This window comes from Eutrigla gurnardus (genome assembly GCF_963514095.1).
Source record: "Eutrigla gurnardus genome assembly, chromosome: 12".
In the NCBI taxonomy this organism is placed as follows: domain Eukaryota; kingdom Metazoa; phylum Chordata; class Actinopteri; order Perciformes; family Triglidae; genus Eutrigla; species Eutrigla gurnardus.
Genome location: NC_139926.1, coordinates 16,392,507 through 16,414,185, shown reverse-complemented (window position 1 = coordinate 16,414,185; position 21,679 = coordinate 16,392,507). Strand labels below are relative to the sequence as shown.

The window sequence follows — 21,679 nt, the reverse complement described above, 5'->3', positions numbered from 1 at the left end:
TCTACTGTAACGTGCCCATGACGTCACACGCCGTGATCACGTTTTACCTGTCGCGAATAAGAGGCTGCCCCATTCAACGGGATCTGTTTGGCGGGTTCATGACAATTCATTCCCAATGCATAAATCTCACTCAATAATACGAAAGGCAACTGAAATGATAAAAGCTTTATTCACAACAGCACTGCTTGACAAGAACAACGTGTGCTGTGCACCTCAGTGTATTTCTGCATATAGCGTCACTCTGTAATATCTTAAATATAGATTTGTTTAAATGTGTAACGTGATGTATAATCCAAGGAGCAGTTAAGTACCATAGGACAGACATGGTCCGACCTACACATCCAGTATTGTTTAACTTTAGATAATTAATTCTCTAATAATTTATAGAAATTTTCTCATTTAACGTTCTTGTTCACTCACAACAGTAATGCATTAAATGCAAGGTTATCGTCACGTAAAATAAAAAGGGAAGCATTAAAATATGTGGGTCAATGCCAGGGATATAACATAATGACGTGTGAGAAAATAAACCAAAAATACAGCAATTATTAATTCTCAAAATACAACATGTACACTGTTGGGAGACTACCAAAAGAGGTAAAACAAAAACAGCTCCTGCTTCTGCGTCATGGGATAACGGGTTGTGGAGAACAAAGTAGATGAGATAAGCTCCTCCTGGAAGAAGAAGAAGAAATACAAATGGTTCACGCATGTGTTACGGGAACATTGTTGTGACATCATATTGCAATGTGTGTTGGATTTTGCTTACAGTAGATGATATATTGTCAGAAGAATTAAGGCACTGCTACAGACTGCTCTCTCCTGCTATTTGAACAATCCCACTAAAGGACGGTGGTTCAGCCTCTCCTCCTTGCAGAGTGGAGCCGCTGTCACCACCCACCTCTCTGTCTTCACCATCCTGTGACGTTAAAGAGAGACACAATGTATGCAATCACTGAAGACTTACTGTGTCAGACAACATAAAGAGGAAAAAGGGAAGACTGCAGTATTATTTTTATAGGTATTTTAAGAGCCTATAAAACAACTATAGTGAGTCTGACAAAAACACAGACACGTGTTTCTACAGTTAAATGTTGTCAGAGAAAAAAAATGATTGTTCCTACACAATGTGATATAAAAAGCTCCAGTAAACACCTCTGTGGTGCAGGAATGCATGTGGGTCTATTATTAATTATTATTGCCATAATTTAAGAAGTCATGATAGTAACTACAAATTCTATATTTCCATAAAGTCAGATAGCAGTGGGTTAGGGGTACACAGCCTTTATCATTGAGTCTATTTTTGGTGGAATTAATTGCAGGAATAATTTAATTAATTTATTTTGTATTTCATTCACAAGAAAACTTAAAAAGGTTAAAACAGCTTCCCAATGCTAAGTGTTTAAAAGACATGTGAATCCAGAAATAGTTCCAACCCTACAAAGTATTCTGCTGCTTTATAACATTTTCGAACGTTCATGAGAGTCAATAAGTTTCCACAGGTCACAGTGTAAATGGCTGATACGGCACCAAAAAGAGCACCGCAGTTGCAAAAGTGGTTTTAGTTTAAAAACCAACTAAAGCACCATTGCGTGAAACTCACACACTCGTCCACTTCTATGCAAATCGTTTAAGGGGAAACCAAAAACTGCTTTGCTCAGCAGTGCAAAGTGCTCTTCTGCTCAAGCATTCATATATTTTTATAATACATCTACAACCCGTGGCAGAGAAAGTAGTCCTTTGCTGCTTTCATCTTTATTTAGACATTTAAATGGAGGTATGCTATGCTATGAGGACTCACCTTGAGCTCAGATAATCCCTTTGACCCAATGAGGGACGAGGGACTTGTGACTGGGGAGAAGGGTGGTGAAACAGGGAAGTGAGGTGACTTGGGCCCACGGGTAAACGAGTGGCTCCTCTTCACAGCAGAGGACACTGCCTGGGCGAAGCGGGACGGGGTTGCAGGAGAGTAGGGCCTAGGGGCCGCAAAGCTCCTTAATTTTTCCAAGCTTAGCCCTATACTTGGCTCTCGAGACGGCAAGCTACTTTGCCGAGTCATTCGTGTGATGGCTACACTCTTGTCATCACCCGCGGGGCTCAGCTCAACATGAGCGGCCCCTGTTGTCTCCTCTCTCCACTGCGCAGGAGGCGAAAGAGGAGACGGCGGTAACTTAGGGCTCTCTACACTTCCTTGAGCCTCCCTCTGGCCGAAGCCAGAACTGGCGGCGAGCTTCTTTTCTGCTGCTGAGGTTACATAATACCCAGGTGTTTTTTTGTGCTGTGCCAAGCGGAAAGAACCAGGCTTAGGTTTAGTTGCGGGTGGAATTTTCATCTCCTTGACCTCTGCTGGTGAAACTGCTTGAGAGGCCCCATTAGCCAAGAATGAGCTCTTGTCATCCGCCTCGGGTAAAGTGGTCGGGGGCGAGGAATGAATGGATTCAGGTATACTTTCATTAACAGTGTCTTGGGTATTAGTAGTGCTAGTCAGTAAGTCTTCCCTGGGTCTATCCGTCTCCGGCCCCCCCGGTGCCGTTCTCTCCTCCAGCTGAAGGGACTCCATGTTAAGGCCCACTTCCAGAGCTTCAGGCGGCGGCTCCAATGTCAGTGCGACTTCAAAATATCTCAGCTTCTCCAGAGATTTCTGAGGCACGATGGTGTACGTCGTCATTCCCACCTTAGGGAGGTAGTCCCTCGTAAGCTCGTTGGAAGGCTTGGGCTTTGGCTCGGAGTTTGTGGCGTAAACAGACGGTGCCTTTGTTGCGGCGGGAGAACCCGGTGTCGGGTCTTGGCGTGAGAGAGTCTCCGAGGGGTGGGGTAAGACGCGATCAGGCGTATCCGGTTCCTCCGTCACAGTGGTTGCATCTCTCTTCTCGGCTGATTCGAAGGCAGCGGCGTTAGCTGAGGGAAGGACTTTGTCCGTGTGTTGTTGTGGAGGCACAGGTGGTGGTGGTGGGGAATCGGTTTGCACTTGAGCATCCTCTCCAGCGGGGCGTGATGTGCTGTTTGCCTCAACAGAGGTCTGTGCTTCTGCTTCCTGCATCACAGGTGGAGGGAGGCTGCCGGGTACAGCAATGCAACCGCCTTCAACACTCGGGGGGTGTAGAGGTGCCGAGTCTTCAAAGACCGCGTGTTGGCTTACATTTTCAACCGGGCCGCTATCTGTACGGAGCAGAACATTTGTAATGTGAGACTAGAAGCGTGTCTTCTAGAAGCAAAAACACTTAAAATAAAACAATAAAATAAGGTGAAATTCAAAATACATTAGCAGGTGCCAGATATCTGCAGGACCTGTATAAAAGATATACTGTAACACAAGTGCAAACCCACTAGTATCTGCCTGTTCTGGCGAGTCCGTGCCATCAGTCGTCCTCACATCACTTAGAGTTGCCGAATCAATCACTGCGCTCTGCAGTTGACTACAACGGCCAAGCAAAGAGAAGGAATTAGAAGTATTGCTAATGCTGAAGTTAACACGTGACCGAGGCTGGAAGAAGTCAACAGTGGAGTTCGTACTTGCCATCTGAGGACAGATCACGGGACGGATCTTCCCCATTTCTTTCCGTGGACATCTCGGTCGGCGTCTCCGCGTTTGGGGACGGGGAACGCAATGAGACATCGGCAGACGCGTCGAGGCTGCCGTCCTCTCCCTGGGTATCGTTAGCAGTTTCAGACATTACAGAGGCAGAAGACTCCTCTTGCTCCACAATCTCCCCCAGTGTGTTAGCAGCTACACCCCCTGTAAAACATCATCGTAAACGTCATGTAAAACCATTCACATTTACTTTCTCAAGGATATCTGTGCTGAAATGTATAAACACATTGTTAATGTGACTGGAAATCTTTCACAAAAATGAATGAATTGCGCCTAATAATCTTTAAATCCCAGACCCCCCCTTGTCTGGTTCTTAATTTAGCAGTCAAAGGGAAGTGCATCACAGGGAAGCAGGGAGCAAAAGGAATTTCAAGGCTACTTAAACAAAACTGCAGCTTCTCGCTGTTCTCAGCCTCTGATCTCAAAATCTAGTGAGCAGCACTGGGCTGTCGGGGAAACAGCAGAGGAAGTGGTCTTTCTATGTGAACATAACTGTTTGAAAAAAAAAATGGGAGCAATGGGAGGACGGAAACGGTGGTGTATACATGTCGACAGCAGTCGTACGAGGTTTGTGATGATTAAACTTTCTGCCTACGCAAGAAATTAAACTGCTATAGTGTGTGGAATATACAAGACACAAGTTTTGAAATGTCAAATCAGAATGTACTTGATTTTTGTTGAGAAACTCAACAGACAGTATCCTGATTACTTAGGGAAATCCGGACCTTCCTGTGGATAGTTTGCAGTATTTTTTACTGCAGATTGTCCACAGCAATTAAAAGAATATTGTTCCTAGAATGTAATTTCAATTTCAAGTGTTGCGGCAAAGATGTTAACAACCACAGCAAATAAAACCACAACTTTACCAGATAGCATCAACGGAAACTGCAAAAATATGCTTTGTAATTTGTGTGAACTGATCCTTTAAAACAAAGTTATGGCCACACGCTGGAGGACCTCTCGTGTTTGCGGTGACTCACGCATTCTTAAAGCATCTTTTATTGCCCGATTTATACCGCCATTGACCGCCTGCTGACTTATCACTCACTACTCTGAACCGGCACCCAGCTGGTCGGGGCCACTCGTGTGTTTTTAATGACTTCCAGCCAATTGTCAGAATTCATCTTCGCTTGTTTTTGAGTTTGAAAAGAAGTGACTTTTATGACACGTTCAGGCCCACTGGTGTCCAGACGACGGGTGAGCCAATCATGGGACGCATTCATTCGATCACACAATACAACAGTGGTATTTGCAGATACACCTGGTGGAGCTCTATTGAGTTTACCTTTGTAGTTTTTTTTTTTTTTTTTTTATATTCTTTGTCTAAGATTTAAATTGCTTTCAATACAGGACGGGTGGAGCTTCCCTCACAGGACAATACAGTGAGGCTCAGATGTGTCTACACAATCACAGGAAAGTATGTCAAAGCAAGGTAATTATACTCAACCGAGTAAAAACACCAAGGAATTCAGACCTACAATAATCTGGAATGTAGCAAAATGACTGTTTTCTCAGCACACTCACAAAATACTAAACAGCCTGCATTGAGTATGTTATCATATTTAGATAAAAGAGGTAGATTAATAGAAGCAGGCGGACAACGAGGTAAAACAATAAATGAAAAAGGAAGTATAGAGAACATGCACCCAGAACCAGTGAAGCGCAAACCCTTAAATGAAGAGGAGTGAATTCACAAATGAAGCAGAATCTGCAGATTTAAACCTATTTCGATTAATAATTTGCCATTATTTGCTCTGACTACAATGTAATTCTCAACAGGACTGTAAGAAATGTTTCAAATGAGCCACTGTTCAAAAATGTCCACTAGGAGGCACAAGAGTCATACAAATCCTAGACTCGTGCTGCAAAGTTTGAAAATACCTTTCTTTGTCTTGAAGGTTAAAGTACACGTGACAATGGCAATATTAAATGTATGATACAATGAAAATGCACAACTATAAATGAAGACGAACCTTGCAAATCCAGAGCGAGTGTTTCTTGGACTACAGCAGTAGAGGATGTGGGTGGCGGAGGAGCTTTGCGTTTCGTCCTCCTCAGCGAAGACTCTGCTGAGGACCCAGGACTTAATTGCACCTAAACACAGAAATAGCATGTGGCCTCACTACCAGCATTTTAGTGCGATACCAACATGTCAGAGTCTGAAAAGTCACTCACCTGGTCGCGGTCCAATTGGGCGCTGGGTTCAGAGTGGAGTCTCCGGCGAGCGCTGAGGTCCGAGGGGCAGCTCTGAGACACGAGGAGCGGGGGTTGGGGTGCCCGCCTCTTCTTTGGTATATCGCTGGGTAGTGTCGGGGAGCCGAGCGGGCACGAATTGGAGCTGGGTAAGGCCATGCTGAGAGGTCGAGGCTTGCTCACAAACACAGGAGAAGCCGGAGCGCTGGCTGTCATTGCCTTTAAAGAACAAACATCCAATCAGGACATGATAAGAGGCCTGTTCCCAAACAACATTGTCCCCGTCAGCCAATGGCAAACCAAAGTCAACAAACCTCCCTCTGAGCAAGTTACTTTCTGATACAGCTGTATATTTGCATCATCAGTACAGTATCAAAACGGCATTAACCTGGTCAGATTTCTTCTTGCTTTTTCTAAACTTGCTGAAGAGACCTTTGTTTTCCTTCTCTTTCTGATTTTTATCTTTGCCGGGCGTGACTGTTCCTGGAAAAAAATAAATAAACACAGTTGTCAGATAACATTGGTTGGAAATATGACATCTCTGTTGATATCAATCATACGGCTTACAAAGGGAAATACCTGCATGAATTGGTGAGGCTGGACACACAGGAGAGGCAGGTGGTCCTGCAAAGCCAACAAGCATTTAGAGATGATGGCATCCAGTAGGAAAAGCACTGAATGGTAAATGTGCCAACATCTCATGTCACATATGGTTTGATTTTTAGGACATACCTTTAGTGTCTCTTGCATAAACTTCCCTGATTGCATAATCCTCTAGAGAGCTGGACAAGTCCAAAGGGACCAGTGATTGGAAATCTCTCAACAGAACCGTAGTCTCCATGTCAAATTCACATTTCTCACAGATGGCCGCTAAGTGTTCAGCCAGGGGAACTCGAGGACTGACTCGTAATATCGTTTTCTGGGTCTTTCTGTAGTTTATCACCATCCGAACAGTTGCCTGGAGAATGAACAAAAAGAAAAAGATAAAAAACTTTGATCAAATCTGTTGGCCGGAACAGCCAATAATGGTGTTTACTGCTTGAGCCAACATGGTGTCATGTGTGTTTAACGCACCTCAGGCATCTGAGGCCCTGTCTTCTTATTTTTATCCTCCCCTTTAGGTTTCAGTAGGATCTTCTCTGCGTCCAACGTTCCAATGAGAGCATTGGGCTTGAGTTTGGTGCTGTTCTTGTTGGCGGTGACCAGCTCCAAGGTGTGGCCTGATGGGTTCAGGTGATACTTTGCACAAAGCGTCACTAACAGATCCATTATGGGTTTGCTGAAAGACACGGAGGACACGATGAACACGGAAAACATTTTCGGCATAAGAGAGGAGACGTGTGCTGAAAAAATAGCAATTTTCAAATCAAGGGAAAATATGTACGATTTGACATTATTAATGATTATCAGTAACATTTTTTTTTTGCAAAAGCCGTGCAGAATGTACGGAAACACATTTACATTATTCACAGTAGCAACAGTAGTCGTTTTCCTGACACCGAGGTCAAACATAACGCCTTAAAATTAATCCTCAAAATAAAGCATTAACTCTGTTGTGTAGGCACTTAGAAAGGGTTTAAGGGGGAGAAAAGGAGGTAAAGAATTCCGTGCTTAATTCTTTCATATAGGATTGGTCTCAGTCATTTCTCAAGGAGCCAAGGTGCAAAAACACCCAGACAAGAACATTTAGAAACTGTGTGCATTGTGTGGGAAGAGATAATGATATCTTGAGTAAACTCTGTTGATGGGATATATGAGCTCTGTGAGTGAGTGAGACTTCTGGAAGGACACAGAGAGAAAGAGAGAAAAAAACATTGGCGTGCTGATGTGTCGCCATGGTGACCTGTAGGTGGTGCAGAGTAATCATAGCGAAGCATGTGATCAAGAACGTCTCCACAGTTTGAGATGCGGAAGTTGTTGAATCCTTGCTCGCATCATTTTTGCGAGAGAAAAAAAAAAATCAAGAAATGCAGGAATTTGCTTCCAGTACAAATATTAACTAACACGCTCTGCTACTCCACCTATCCGACTCAGTCTGACTGGAACTGCACTTTATGCGATGACTTAATCATGACATCATGATGTAGTGTTTAATATCGAAATAGTTGTCAGGGTGAAGAAATACAGAATGGCGTTCTTGCTTCACACTGGCCCGACAGCGCTCTTAAGCATACCTTCCGTGGACCGTGGTCATTTCTTCTACTCCGCCAGGCAGAACCACGACCAGAGAGAGGTCTTTATCAATAAGGTTCTCCTTTTGGTCCATGGTTAAATGAAGACTTTCTGGGTACCACTGGGAGAAACCTGGGGAGTCCAGCTTTTTCAGTCCTGGCGGCGATGGGGCTTTGCTTTTAGTCGACACCCTGCAGTTGAACAAGAAAGTGTAAATTATTATAGAGTTGCTTCACCATTTGCATCTGACAAATTGATACTTGACAAATTGATGACTGGGAATGTTTTTCCCCTAAATGAAATTAAATAAATACAAAAAAAAGCCATTGGAATTGTTTCTGCTATCTGAAGACAGTTTTTGCAGCAGACAGCATGAAAGGAATCCTTTCTTCCTCAGGTTTCCAGAGAGCAGCGCAGGCTATTACATGAAACGGCTCCAGTCCACTTTGCAAACAAGTCACAAGACAACCAAGTGGACAGATTTACTCATTGAGCCTGAAGAAACGGCTGCGAATGGACAGACATGTGAGAGATAATGAGACACAAGATAGTCTATGAAAGTGCAGTTTTTATGTCGTGCTAAAAAATTGATTTATAGTGTAGTGCATGTTCTTTTTTAAGTGTGGAGGCAACACCCCATGCATTAGTGAACACTCGGTGGGCTGCGATTTTGTTTTCAGTGTGACCGACGACAACAAACAACATTTGGGGTTTTGAAGGGCGTTTTTTTCAGTGTTGGCTTGTCGTGTCATTGCTTAACATTCCTGGTAACTGTGTCAATACAGTGTGGGAGAGAGAGCAGCCACGTGAGGGTTACAGTCTGACCAGGTGAGCCACACCAAACCAAAAAAAAAATCACCAAGATATTCCATGTAACACAGATTTTCATTCATCCCAAGATTTCCTGTCAGACAACCATCTGTTGGACAGTCACACACAGTAAATCCGTGACGCATTTTAGATAATTACACTATTCTCGTAATGCTCTGGCGAGCTGGTGAACAACAAAAACCTGCTGCCTGGAAAAACACAAAAAAAGGATGATTTAATTTGAACAGGGTCGCCATGATAAAGGTTTTTACGTGAGCTGACTCACACGTTTGATTTGCGTTGAAACAGAAGCTGCGGATGTTGTGAAAAGGAAACCGAAGTAAACGTAAGTTCACGTCGAGTCAGCTCGGGTCATCACGTTATTCAGCGGGCCAAGGAATCAATAACTTTAGAGACATTCAAGTCTCACATCATTCAGCCAGCACGCAGATAAAACAGGCGTTTTCAGACCCAATGCCTTGAATTATAGCCTGTAAAGTCTCCGGTGGGGGCACAAACAGAGGAATCTGAGCAATGCAAGGTCACAGGCTCCACTGAGGCATGTCTAGCAAAGGATTATTAGTCTTGCTATGGGGCTGGCTGTCCTTAAACACAGAGGCTATGACATATTTGAAACCTATCACTCAGCTATACACGTACATTTTGATTTACTACAGGATTTATGGTTACCACATTCTGTAAATATGCTGATCATGAAGTCAAAACACAGTATTTGCTTTACCAACAAGGCTGTTAATCCTACAAAACATAAATCACCTTGGAATAGTTTATGATCCAATAAACGGTTGCAACCCACTGAGAAAATGTGCATTTTTCGACCTCACATCACAAGGAGCTCCAAAACACATAAACATAACTTAATACTAAACAGTAAAATGGCTACAACCATGATGAGGAAACCCAATATCATTAAAACCTGATACAACTTTACGGTGACTATTATAGTCTTCAAGACAACTACAAATGTCATTTTTACTGCAATGCTTTATCGTCTGCTCTTCCTGAAGCAACTGCTTGGCAGGCTTTGAAATCCGTACATGCAGTGAAACTGTTTCATCGATCCGAGTCAGCCAGACAACAGGCAGCGCAATCATTTGAGAAATTGTAAGAAGAGCTGAGGCAGCAACAGAAAAACAAACAAGCGGTTAGCAGTGTGGACACAACGGAGACGCACTCGGTTATCTGTTCATCTTTAATAATAATAGCGCCAGAAGCCAGGATGGTACAGCCACACCATCTACCACAGACAATAACGAGCAAACCCAAATGATATACTGTGAACTGCTTGTTGATTCTGTTCTGATGTGTTTCTGGGTGACGGTAACAACTTTGACACTTTCTTGAAAGAATAAAGTGAAAGGCACAAAAGTCAAATGAACTGAGAGGTTTCAAACTATCTCCTAGGGACCCCTTGATTGGGTAGTGCCAGCTAGCATAATCCAGAGATCTTCAACAGGAGTCCGTGACCCCTAGGGGGTCCACAGAGTTACTGCCCCCGAAATTATTTGATCCCAAAAATTCTTCCAAAAATGTTTATATTTCCACAAATATAAATCTTCTTATTTTTTTAATGTTACGAGGTGAAATGTGATGTAGAAATGCAAATATAGCAGAGATCTTCACAGCAGGTCCGGAACCCCTAGTGGGTCCGCAGAGTTACAGCAGGGGGGTCCCCAAAATTATATGAACCCAAACTTCTTTTCTTCTAAAATGTAAATTATGTCCAAAAAGTACACATTAACATTAATACATCTAATAAGCAAATATATAAATTTGAAATTGTGATGTAGAAATGCCAATATAGAATTACAATATGTTCTATAAATATATGAATCTGTCAACAATTATTATAAGGGGTCTCTCCACTGTGTCAGTCAAGGGGTACTTGGCCTGAAAAAGGTTGAAGACCTCTGGCCTAATCCATTACATTGTGTATAAAACCCTCTCTAACTTCTAGGTAACTACTAGCTAGTTTGATGTACTAAATTGGATTGTGCCAGGAGAACTTGGGGCAACGTCACAAAGGTTTAAGTGAAGTGAAAGTCGTTGCCAGGAAACATCTGGTGCACCTTCCATTCAACTATGTCCAAGAAAAGCAACACTGTAACTCACAAATAAGAACAGTTTAAAGAGGTCAAACAATATATTCAACAACACTGACAAACCTTTGTATTGTATGTCTGGTTTTATTTATACGGACTTCATCTTTATAGCTCCTTTTCTACCTAGTGCCTTAAAAATGTGCCCCTCCTTCACCCACTCACACGCGCTGCCAATTGGGAAAGCAACTTCTGCATCTTGCTCAGACACACTCGGACATGCAGACAGGAAGACATTGGGTGTGACAACATGTCAGCCACTGAGGTGTGTAAAGACCTCATTCTGAGTAAGGCTGAGCGCATCCTCAGTGACCCTCGTCAACCTCTACAGGTTCCAACTAAGCTACCAGCCCACAGGAAGGATTCTCCAAGGGGAAATAAGAGCCGGCAGATTTAGCATTTTGAGAGAGGGACTGTGAAAAAGCAGGACAGGATTTGATGGCAGCGTAGGTGTTTGGAAATGCTCCATAGCCACTTTTTGACCATAACTTTAGTGTATGAGTTGGTCTTGCTCCTCTGCCAGCTTTCCGTTGCTTTCCAAAACTAAATGAGATCACTTTGGATCAGACAGGAGACAAAGTTAACAACCAATTGGTGAAGACAGACAGAAATCTAGTAAGCACATTTTAAGACATTAAGGAGTTTCTGGAGACCAACTAAAGTTACAAGGTTGGCTGTTATAATTCAATATGATGATTCGTACACGCAGGTGTCATGATTAAATCATGTTGAGATATCCCGATACAGAATGATGCCATCTAAATTGATAACAACAAGCACATACTAACTCAAATTTATCAAAAAATCAGATCAAACTATTGTCTTAATCTGATTAGTCTGTATTTGTGTGCATGCTTATAAACAACGTCTGTGTATAGCTGGAAATATTCATACATTTCTTTCTCTGTAATTTCAGTTGATGCTGTGATGGTGATTTTTCAGTATTTTTCATTTGTCCAGTAATTATTTAACACAGAACACACAACTTTTAATTTATTGAATAACCAGGAAACTACCTCGTGATGTTGTTATTGAGATATGAAATATCGCCCAGCGCTAGTTGAAAATGAATAATTGACTTAACATTTGCCATGTGGCAAAAAAATGCCAAGAAGCTCAACTTTATGCTGACATGTTAGCCATAACAACATTATAAAAGGTCAGGTTCTCTTCAAACATTTATTTTCAGTTTGTCAGCTTGTTTCTGCTGTTTTGTAATGGATGAAATTTTGTTTCAATTTCGTTTGACTGACCTGAAAGACCTGTTCCACTGAGGTGCCGACTTGCAGACTGGAGACATCGGAGGGAAGAGAAAGAAGAGCTGCATACTCATGACCCTGATGCAGTATTGATACATCCACATGTTTAGACTGCAGCTCTCCAGCTTGAGAAAATAATAGCTAGCATGTGCAATAAAGGGATTACCCAAGTCCCCTTTTGTTAAAAACACATGTGGATTACAAATCAACAATGATTCCTCCTACAGTTCTCTTTCGGGGTCAGTGAGAAGACACTAAATGTCTCTGAACCGGTTTGCTCTCCTATTGTTTGGATTTTAGGAAGACAATCAATACAGTCGAATGTTTTAGTTACAGTCTGCTGATTGCTGAGCCTCATGTTGATAAATAATTGTTTTGTGTCACTACTAAAACACTATGCGTGTGTTTGTTTCTATCCAACAAGTAAGTTAACCCACCAGCTATCTTCCAATGATGATTTAGCTTTTTCATTGGTTTACAATTAGCTTGTAATCTGGCTACTTGTGAAATAATCTAGTCGTACACGTCATCTATCAACTCTCACGGGTTGCAAAATCGGACGGCAAACAATGAGCAGCACACGGAAAAGTAAATCTTTGCCCGGATGTCCGCTGGCTGCACCTGAAACCCAGAAATACAGCCGATATAGCCGATGGGTTCCAAGACACTCCTGGGACGTTCAGCCCCCTGATTGGTCAGAAAACAGCGGACTACAATGGTAGTATGGCATGTAACTTCACTGTCATCGCATCACGTCCATCTTTAAGGATCAGGAGCGGTGATTTTATATACTGATGTGCTGAAAATAACCTCTCTCAATCCCACTGGTCCGTTCAGTTGGATGGTGAGAAGGACGGAAGGAAGCGTTGGATGATTAATTATACAGATTACACATGGTTGGTGCGGAGCCACCAAATAGGACCACATATGTCGGCAGACTAGCTGAAACGGACACTCGCACTGTGGCCTCCACTGGGGACAAAGTCCTGATTTCATGGCTCTGACTGTTTATTTGGCAATAGGATTATAATCCTTTAGCACAGTGGGTCAACTTTTTCCCTTTTACCCGCACTCTAAAACCTTGCGAGTTGATTGATACAATCGACACGTGATTTTTCAAAAGAAAGAAAAAGGCCACGTGATATTTGCATAAATGAGCATGGCAAAAAAAGCACAATAGCTTTTGCCTTAGTCTCAGGGACAGCCCGGTTTATACAGCTGTGTCATCAGTGATGTTTATCAAGACACCTCCAGTAGGTGACAGACACGGACACACAGGCCGGTTTGTTTATGCCATCCAGGCCTGTGTGTGTGTGTTTTCAGAAGCGCAGGCTGTTGCTGAATTAGAGGCGACGTGTTGAAGCTTGACTCTGCTGATGCCTCATCCACAGGGTTTCCCTGGGAGGTCCGACACTCACAGATGAGCCCATTCAATACCAGAGGACATGCTCGACGACGGGTCTCTTGTCACTTGGTCACGTTTCATCGCGAATGTAAACAAGTGGACTCTGAAACCAATGGTGTATTGGTTTAACCGCAGCCCACAGATGATTTGTGATGCAAATATGTTCCTGCCTCACACCTGAGGAGAAATGTGGTGGAGAAGTTGACAAAGGGAGGGGAAATATTAAAATGTGGTTGGTTAGGTAGATAAACTTCTAAATAACCTCAAAATGATGAAGAGGAACAAAAAGGCCGCTATAATATCCAGATGCTCCTTGTGTAAAAACAAAAGCTTTAGTGCTTGTGTGAGAAAAGGACAGGATGACAGAGAGACACACAGGAAAGAGAATGTTTGAAGAATGGTGGAAATACATATCTATCCATAGTTCCAAGTAACCAATAATGGAGAAAATGATGGGAATATCAGCAGCAGTCAACCAGCTGAACAAAAGGAATATCCAAATTCCCCACATTCCATTACACTTCGTTCCAGCTGGCAATAACTTCCACCAGAAACATTTCACATTGTCACTTCCACGTATTTCATTTCAAGCCAATCAATTAAAATCCCTTCAGGGCAAATCCTGGATCAAAACGTACAGCGATAAGCAGGTGGGAGCAGCCCCGAAAAGAGACCCGACCAAAGCAGTGGAAGAAACGTCCTTTGAGGTTCTGAGAAGCTCGGAGGATTAGCAAGAAATGCCTAGCGCGGTATGTTAGCAGCTGCCGGGTAGCCGCACGGCCCCTTGGGGGAATGGTGGGTTCACGCACAAAGAAACAAACAAGAGGGCCTTCTGCTCAGTCACACGTTCAGACAACACCCACATTATTTTAACAAAACAAGAGCAACAGTTCTGTGAGGGGAAGAATTAAACAAAAACACTCAGAAGTCCACATAGCTGCAGCTTAGCAGCCAGCCATACAGTCAAGTGTACAGGCTGAAACATGCCCAGCACACCCTCCACCTCAAGTCAAAACACAGGCCATCTACAGTATATATCAAGGTCCTTCTGGAGGAAGTGAGTGAAGCAGTGTTGTTAAGATAATACTTCAGACGTTACAAGGAAAAGAAGTTTGGAGGGCAGGTGTGACGGACCTGCTTTTCCTCTCGGCATGCCAACATTTCATTTCGCGGCTCTTACCTCTTTGCATAAGGTCGTCCCTGCTCAAATCATTTCCATTCTGCTGTTTATCTCCCATGAGCTGTCAGCCAGACTAAACTCCTATCAGCACAGCCTCCAAAAGGCCCACCTTAATGCCACGCCCAGGCTCTTACATCAGAAATCTGTCCCCTCCACCTAAATCCCGTCTGCCCCCACGCTGCGTCTCTCAAAGCTCTCGGCTCACTAGTGCGTAAGTGGCACTCCCCCTGCGGCCATGAGCAGAAAAGGTAAGCAGCTTTGCTTCCCCCTGTGCAGACTTGAACCTGTGGGCGGAGCCTGTGAAGCAACAGGGCAGTGAAACACAGTGCAGCATGCGTTCACTGTGGCAGCCCGGGAACATAGGGACAAAGGCTATGGTAAATATGGCAAATTAACATGTTTTAATCACGGATGATGATTGTGATTACGACGGGCGTGATGCGATCATCAGAGCAACAGAACAAGTCAGAGGGACTGAAGGACGTGGAACACTCCCTAATTTAAATCAGGAATTTTCACCTTGGTTTGCTTTTCATCACAAAAAAAAAGCCACACCTTACTCCTGCAGAGCTGACTCATTAGAGAATTATGTGAGAAGACTTGTCAGGTGAGCTTAATGAAGGTGCATAAACGTATAGGTGCCTTTCAGTAAAGCAGTTCCTCCATTAAAAAAACCCTGAGGAGCCTCACATTATTGAATTATTTTTGACATTTAAGTCCTCCCCTGTAAAATTCTCCAATAATTGCACATCATTTGCTTTAAACTCAAGAGCATCAACGTGAAGAGCAATGACTCTGAAGTCAATAAACATTCATGAAAGCAGTCGGGTACAAGTGTTTGTAAAAGCTGTCAAAAGAGGCTGTCAGCAGCTTCCACTTAACAGATCCAGGCAGAGAAAGCGCCACCTTTGGAAGTCCCCCCCCCCCCCCCATGTTGTTATTGTTAAGTTAATCAACACTTCACAATAAGGTTTAAATAAAGATTAAAAAAAACTTGATTTCCATTGTGAAATAAACTCGTTGCCAGTTATCAGCAGCCCCTCCACTTTCACTTAAGAATGTGGCTCGTTCTGCAAACACCACTGCGATAAGGAGGTGGACTGGTGAATGGAGATAGGGTGTAGGAGCCGGCTAGGGGGCGGAGTTAAAGAGTCTCATAGAAGGGGGGGGGGGGGGGGGGGGGGGGGGGGCGGGGGTCCCTGAGGAAAGACAAAACACAGGGCCAGATCCACAGCTGGTAATTTGGTGAGAGGTCACCCACAGTAAACAGGCTTTTTAAAGAGGTTCTGGAAAGGCCATTACTTCATAAGCAGTGTGGGATGGAAGGAGATTAGGGGGGGGAAAGAGCACAGGGACCCTAGAAGTCCCACTTCCTATGTGTATCGTTTATTATTGCAGGCAAAACAACAACAAAAAAGTTTTCCCACAGCACAGGCCTGGCAACACTCAAACTCTCAGGGCATCCTTAACATCAATATGCTGAATGCTGATAAGGACCGACCTCGTGACTTTATGAGCCCCGCGATGTAGCGCTTAATATCCGTTTCGTCCTGATTCACTCAGTATTGCGACCCTCTGTGGGGGGGGGGGCTCACTCCTGCACTCCCGTGTTGTGTAGTGCCTGGTACTACAGCAGAGCCGGAGTCAGGTCTGTCAGCCAGTGAGTTAATGAGATGTGAGATTACACGGGGGAGATCTCTCAGTTCCCTATGCAATGTGAGTGAACTGGGGTCCGCTATGGTACATTACCATCACCTTATCTCCGAGCAGCACATAGTTTCACTCTAAACATTGCACTGAAACTAACAGAAAAAAACCTCTTCAAAAACAGATAAGGTAATGATCTTCTGGTGACCAACTTTAAGATAAACTTGGTGAGAAAGAAAACAACCCCTTGGGTCATAATAATAACTATCACACGGCATCCTTTCATGTGAAACAACGCAGCATTGTCTCACTAAAAGAGGGATCTTTTTGTTCAGGCAAAACAGTAATTCTGCACTGAAGCCGACACATTCACGACCTTAGTGTGCAAAGACGAATATTCAATGTTGAGCAAACCTCAACTTCATTTAATCTTAATGTCACAAGGGTTACACCCTGTTTCTCACACGCACAATCTCCAGGCAAGTACGACACGACCGTCCTGATCTTTCAATGTCAGATTTCCTTCAACTTTCCCCCGCTGAAAGAAACTGAGACCAAAAGTCCTTAGTTCTCCTGTTTTCTTATACAACTACATTTTGACGTTCAATTGCACCGTTTTTTTTTTTTTTTGTGTGAAATCACTTTTAAAGTTTCCAGACACATCTCGGTGTGAGCTACAAATACATTTTCTACCAGATTATTTCAGCACGCACATTTTTTAAAAACAAGAATGTACCTGCACCATCATGGAATGAAAATTCTTCGACTGATGCAATTGTATGGGTTGTTTCATGTTTGCCGTCTCTTTTGTGTGAAACTGTTCGGTTGTTTTAAAGTCTGTTCTTTTATGTGGTCTTTATTTATTTTAACCAGGAACCTTTATAAAAAAATCATTTTTTTAATCTCAATGGGATTATCCTTGAGAAATAAAGGTCACATAAAACATTATGCAACATTAAGCAACAAACGCCTGCATGGATACAACAGTATGAACATATGCACAGATGGTGCCATCTAGAGAACGATCTCAAGGTGTGCATTTTGTATCACACGTGGCCGTTGTTGCTCTAATGTCGGTGGAAACTTGGATTCATGATTTGTCCGCGATTGTCTAATTGCAAACCAGCTTGTCCTGTCGAACCAGACCTGTAGTAAAAACTCCAGCAATGTCATTCATGAGCGGCTCGGCCGCAGAAATATCTCATCTGAACAAGACAAACACTGATAATGAAGGTCAAGCAGATCAACGCAATTTGCTCCTTTGTCGCATATACTGTTTGAATGTTATTGGAGATAAGTAAGTGTTCCTATTGAGAACACACAAAGGGCTAATTCATGTCGGGTCATTCTGAATGTGAGAGTGGGAGGCATCCAACTGTTATGCCCTGGAAGAGTGTGTGACAGAAACAAAGAGGGTCCAGTTCAGAAAGGAGCCGTTCAGACAGGCTGCTGTGCACGACATCAACAGTGTATAAATACAGAATCAGGATCTACTTTACAGGTTGCAAATAAATCACAAAATATACAAGAAACAAGCAGGATTCATAAGGTTGATAACTGTCCGGCGAGAACTATTCAGTGGTATTTACGGTCATTGCGTTGGCTTCAGTGTGTGGCAACAAAGGCGACCTATTATTCCCTGTCCCCTGGATGGTAGCCATATTGTCTGTTTTAGCTCTGTGAGGCAGAAAAGCATCCGTAAAACGTCCCCAGTATTCAAAAAGAGACACAAGCTCATTGCTGTGCATTAATTCTCCTCTTGCTCCGTCACATCTAGTGGGTGGAGGTCTTTGAATGACATCCTTTATCTTGCTTCGCGAGCACGGAAGATCTGAGTGGGTTCTCCGAGGGCAGCAATGCTGCGGACCAACTTGTGTATTTTTTTTTTCTCCCTGAGCTAAGAAAGCCTTGTTGTCTCTGGAGAATCAGACAAATCCCTTGTGATTTGTCCGCCAAAAGACTGGAATCACGCATGTCGTTTGCAGTGAATTGTTAAGTCACAGCAAAATTGACATGCCTTCCACTCGACGTGCCCACTTGCGTACATTTGGCCGGCCATCATTTTCATCGGCAGACTCCTGTGAGCAGCTGTGCCCTTGGACTGCCTGCATATCTAGAAACAGCTGTGAGGATTCACAATACCTTAACTAATTCCACATTCTGCCCTGTGGAAAGCCAGCCATGTGAGATCATGCTTTAAGGTGTGTCCAATTAGCAGGGCCAGCTCCAACCAGTGAACACTTGGAGGATAGAAATGAGTGTATACGCTTCTCTAAGATTTACAATGAAGAAAATATAATGCAATTTATTGTTAATTATTGTGATTTTTGCATCAATAAAAGCTTCTTCAAATCACTTTTCCTAATGACCCAGTACAACACTACGCTTTGGGATTTCGCTACGGGCTACCTTATGATAAACGCTGTACCGTGTGTGCTAGCGACGTCACTGCTTGGAGAACAGCCAGCCCAGTGATGCCGGCCGATTCACGTGGAGAACAAACGTAGCGTAGCTTCACATATGACCGCGTTTGAAAAAAGTGAGAAGCAACAAGTTTATTGGCTCCAAATATAAGAAAGCCACAAATAAGGCGGAGAACATGTGCGTGCGTCGCCCCCCCGACTCACGTCCCAGCAGCTTATGGAAGAGTGCAGTTTACTTTTCCAAATAATAGTCAAACCACAGAGAGATTTAAGTTGTCTGCTGCTCTCCATTGCCAAGGCGCGTGGCTGTGCTCCCAGATTACACAATGCTTATGAAATATGAATATAAGACTCACAGAGACTTTTTTATTTAGTAAAACTATATATGATGAAATGACTGAATGCTATTTTTACAAACGGGGGAAGCTGCAGTATGCAGGGCAAGGACTGGAAACTTTCAGAATATTGGATTGGAAACTATTATATGTTGAAATTCTCCATCTCACCTCTGATTTAAATCCCAACCAAATGTATCTGATCTCCTCAGAATGCCAAAGGAGTGAATGGTGACTATGGAAACTCACCCCCCCCCCCCCCCCCCCTTTTTGTAATAATTCCATCCACTGAAACACAAGCGGCTGACATCATCTCTCGAGTCCCTGAACCAAAGCTGATTCCATCATGTCATCTCCTCGCAGCCCTTCTCACTTTGATTTTCTCTGACTAGTAGACATGACCAATCGCTATTTTATAGAGTGTCACTTTCAAGCCCGGCGGATGCACGAATTCCACGAGGAAACCCATCACCAGGCTCATCACGGAGTCACAATGTTTTGCCTGCAAAATACTTCCCATGACCTCTACATATGGTCAAGGCAATGTCTCAGTAGAACCCTGAGAGCAGGAAATGAGGGGAGGTCAAAGGTTAAAGCGCCTACAACAACTGCTACGTCACCGAGATGCACTGAGAGAAAGAGGGGGGAGTGTTATTTGAAACTTGCATTATTATTATTATTATTTATTTTACAAAAGGTGGCATTATACTCATGCCTTAAACAGATTGGTGAGAGGGAAAAAAACAGCTGGTTGCCTGCAAGCAATCATTGTGATCAGCACCACATGGTGTCATAGGTGGAAGAACTTTATATTATCATGGCCTTCTATTTGCTGCAATTAAATAAAAAGATGGGGAAAGATGGGGATGCCTTTGTTTCTATTGTTCATGCTGTTTTTATAATTCTATTTTCTAAACAAAAATGTTAGGATGTAAGTGTGGTTCAAAATAAATTAGGAGTTCTAAAAAAAAATGTCTGGACACACATGGTCTTGTTAAGTCTAATGGTTTTTCTCCGTCATTGACACATAAAACACACAATTATGACAGCTGGTAAACGAACGTCACATACCTCACACCAGGGCTCCGCGGATGGGACTGGGATCCGGGATCATCCATGACTAAACGGATTGGTTTACCAAAATCCCTCGGACTGGTCAAGCACGAACAAAAGGCACAATTCATGTTAGTCAACGTTTACATTATTCATAAAACTAATAAAAGCTTGGTCTAACCTGCTGCTTTCAAGTGATGCAAACTGGCAAATACTGAAATATGGGCGAATCCCACATGAGGTCATCAGGGTTTTTTTTTTTCTCCCCTTCTCCTTCTTTTTACGGGGAAACAGTGCAAACCATTCAGCTTACTAAATCATATCTCACCATGAATGTAGTTGCTTTTCGACGCAGTTGTCAACTTCCATCGGTCGTCACAAAGGGAAACTTAGTCGTGGACTGTTACAAATACATTTTGTTTGAAGAAACGCTCCATAATTCCGCTGTGAAGTTCCGCGTTTTACGCAAACCATTCCAGTGTGGTAAACTACCCCCCCACCCCACTCCTTTTAAACTACAAAGTCTGGCCCAGTGTGTGAAGCATTTTGCCTCCGACACCGCAGACAACTCTGCCAACTTCCCCCGGCACATCCACAGCAGCACTGCATCGCAACGCCGTGCTGGAAAAGTGGGGCGTCTCTCGGATACGGTTTACTTTCCCCTCCAGGGTCCCGGTGAGGCGTTCAGCATCAAGTCCGACGTTACCTCTTGGCGAGGACAGCAACCCCAACACCACCGTCCATTGAAATAATGATTCATAAAAACAACACACACAAGCAAAAGCCCTTCATCGTGAAGTTGGAAATAAGCTGCATCACAACACATCACCGTTGTTGTTTTGTACTTACTTTTAATACATGTTTATGTTGTCCACAGCGACATCGTGTGGCCGGATATTGGTACGACCATTTAACTTAACACAAGATTCTAAAAAAAGGAATATTAAAACAAGCTATTTATTCCAAAAGAAAATCAACAAATTAAACATATGTACGTAAACGTATATAAATAGGTGATCTTATTCCAAAACCATGGAAATTAATATGCTGCAAAATACTGTTTGAAGGGCCAGCAAAAGTGGTGGATACCCCGTATGCCTGTGTATACCCTCCACTACACTACTGACTAGAAGCAAATAATATAATTTGCTCCTATTAAGTCGCAAGAACATTAGTGACCCCTGGCACTGACGTTTGGCAACAAGTATTGATTCACAGTCAGCGTTGCAGTTCATCTGAAAGGTGAAAATAGGTCAAAGGTGAACACATTTCTTAATGGATTTTGCATACGGGGCATTTTCATGTTGACAGAGGTCATCCCAGAGCTGAGGGCACAGAGTTGGAAGCATGCTGTTTTCTAAAATATCATTTCATGGTGTAACATTAAATGGCACATGTCGTTAGAAACTTGCTTTTCCTGGATTAAAATACATGTGATTCAACAGGCCATTCAGATTTAGCTCCACTAAACATTGAAGTTGTAAGACTTG

At 43.1% G+C, this 21,679-nt stretch overlaps 1 protein-coding gene across 2 annotated transcripts; it reads right to left on the bottom strand.

Moving 5' to 3' along the window:
- Nucleotides 1–150: 150 nt before the first annotated feature.
- Nucleotides 151–20,824, bottom strand: cobll1b (cordon-bleu WH2 repeat protein-like 1b). Of its 2 annotated transcripts, XM_084022483.1 has the most exons (14): nt 20,518–20,824; nt 20,208–20,288; nt 7,960–8,148; nt 6,860–7,064; nt 6,518–6,743; nt 6,365–6,409; nt 6,174–6,268; nt 5,768–6,004; nt 5,566–5,686; nt 3,514–3,736; nt 3,328–3,416; nt 1,802–3,159; nt 770–919; nt 151–675 (listed from the first exon to the last, which is right to left on the bottom strand). In XM_084022483.1, exons 1-13 carry the CDS (start codon nt 20,556–20,558, stop codon nt 806–808), a joined length of 3,024 nt encoding a protein of 1,007 aa, XP_083878609.1. In that variant the 5' UTR covers nt 20,559–20,824; the 3' UTR covers nt 151–675; nt 770–805. The 2 variants fall into 2 exon arrangements, with proteins under 2 accessions (XP_083878609.1, XP_083878610.1); XM_084022484.1 differs by lacking the exons at nt 20,208–20,288; nt 20,518–20,824 and adding an exon at nt 14,732–14,946.
- Nucleotides 20,825–21,679: the final 855 nt, after the last annotated feature.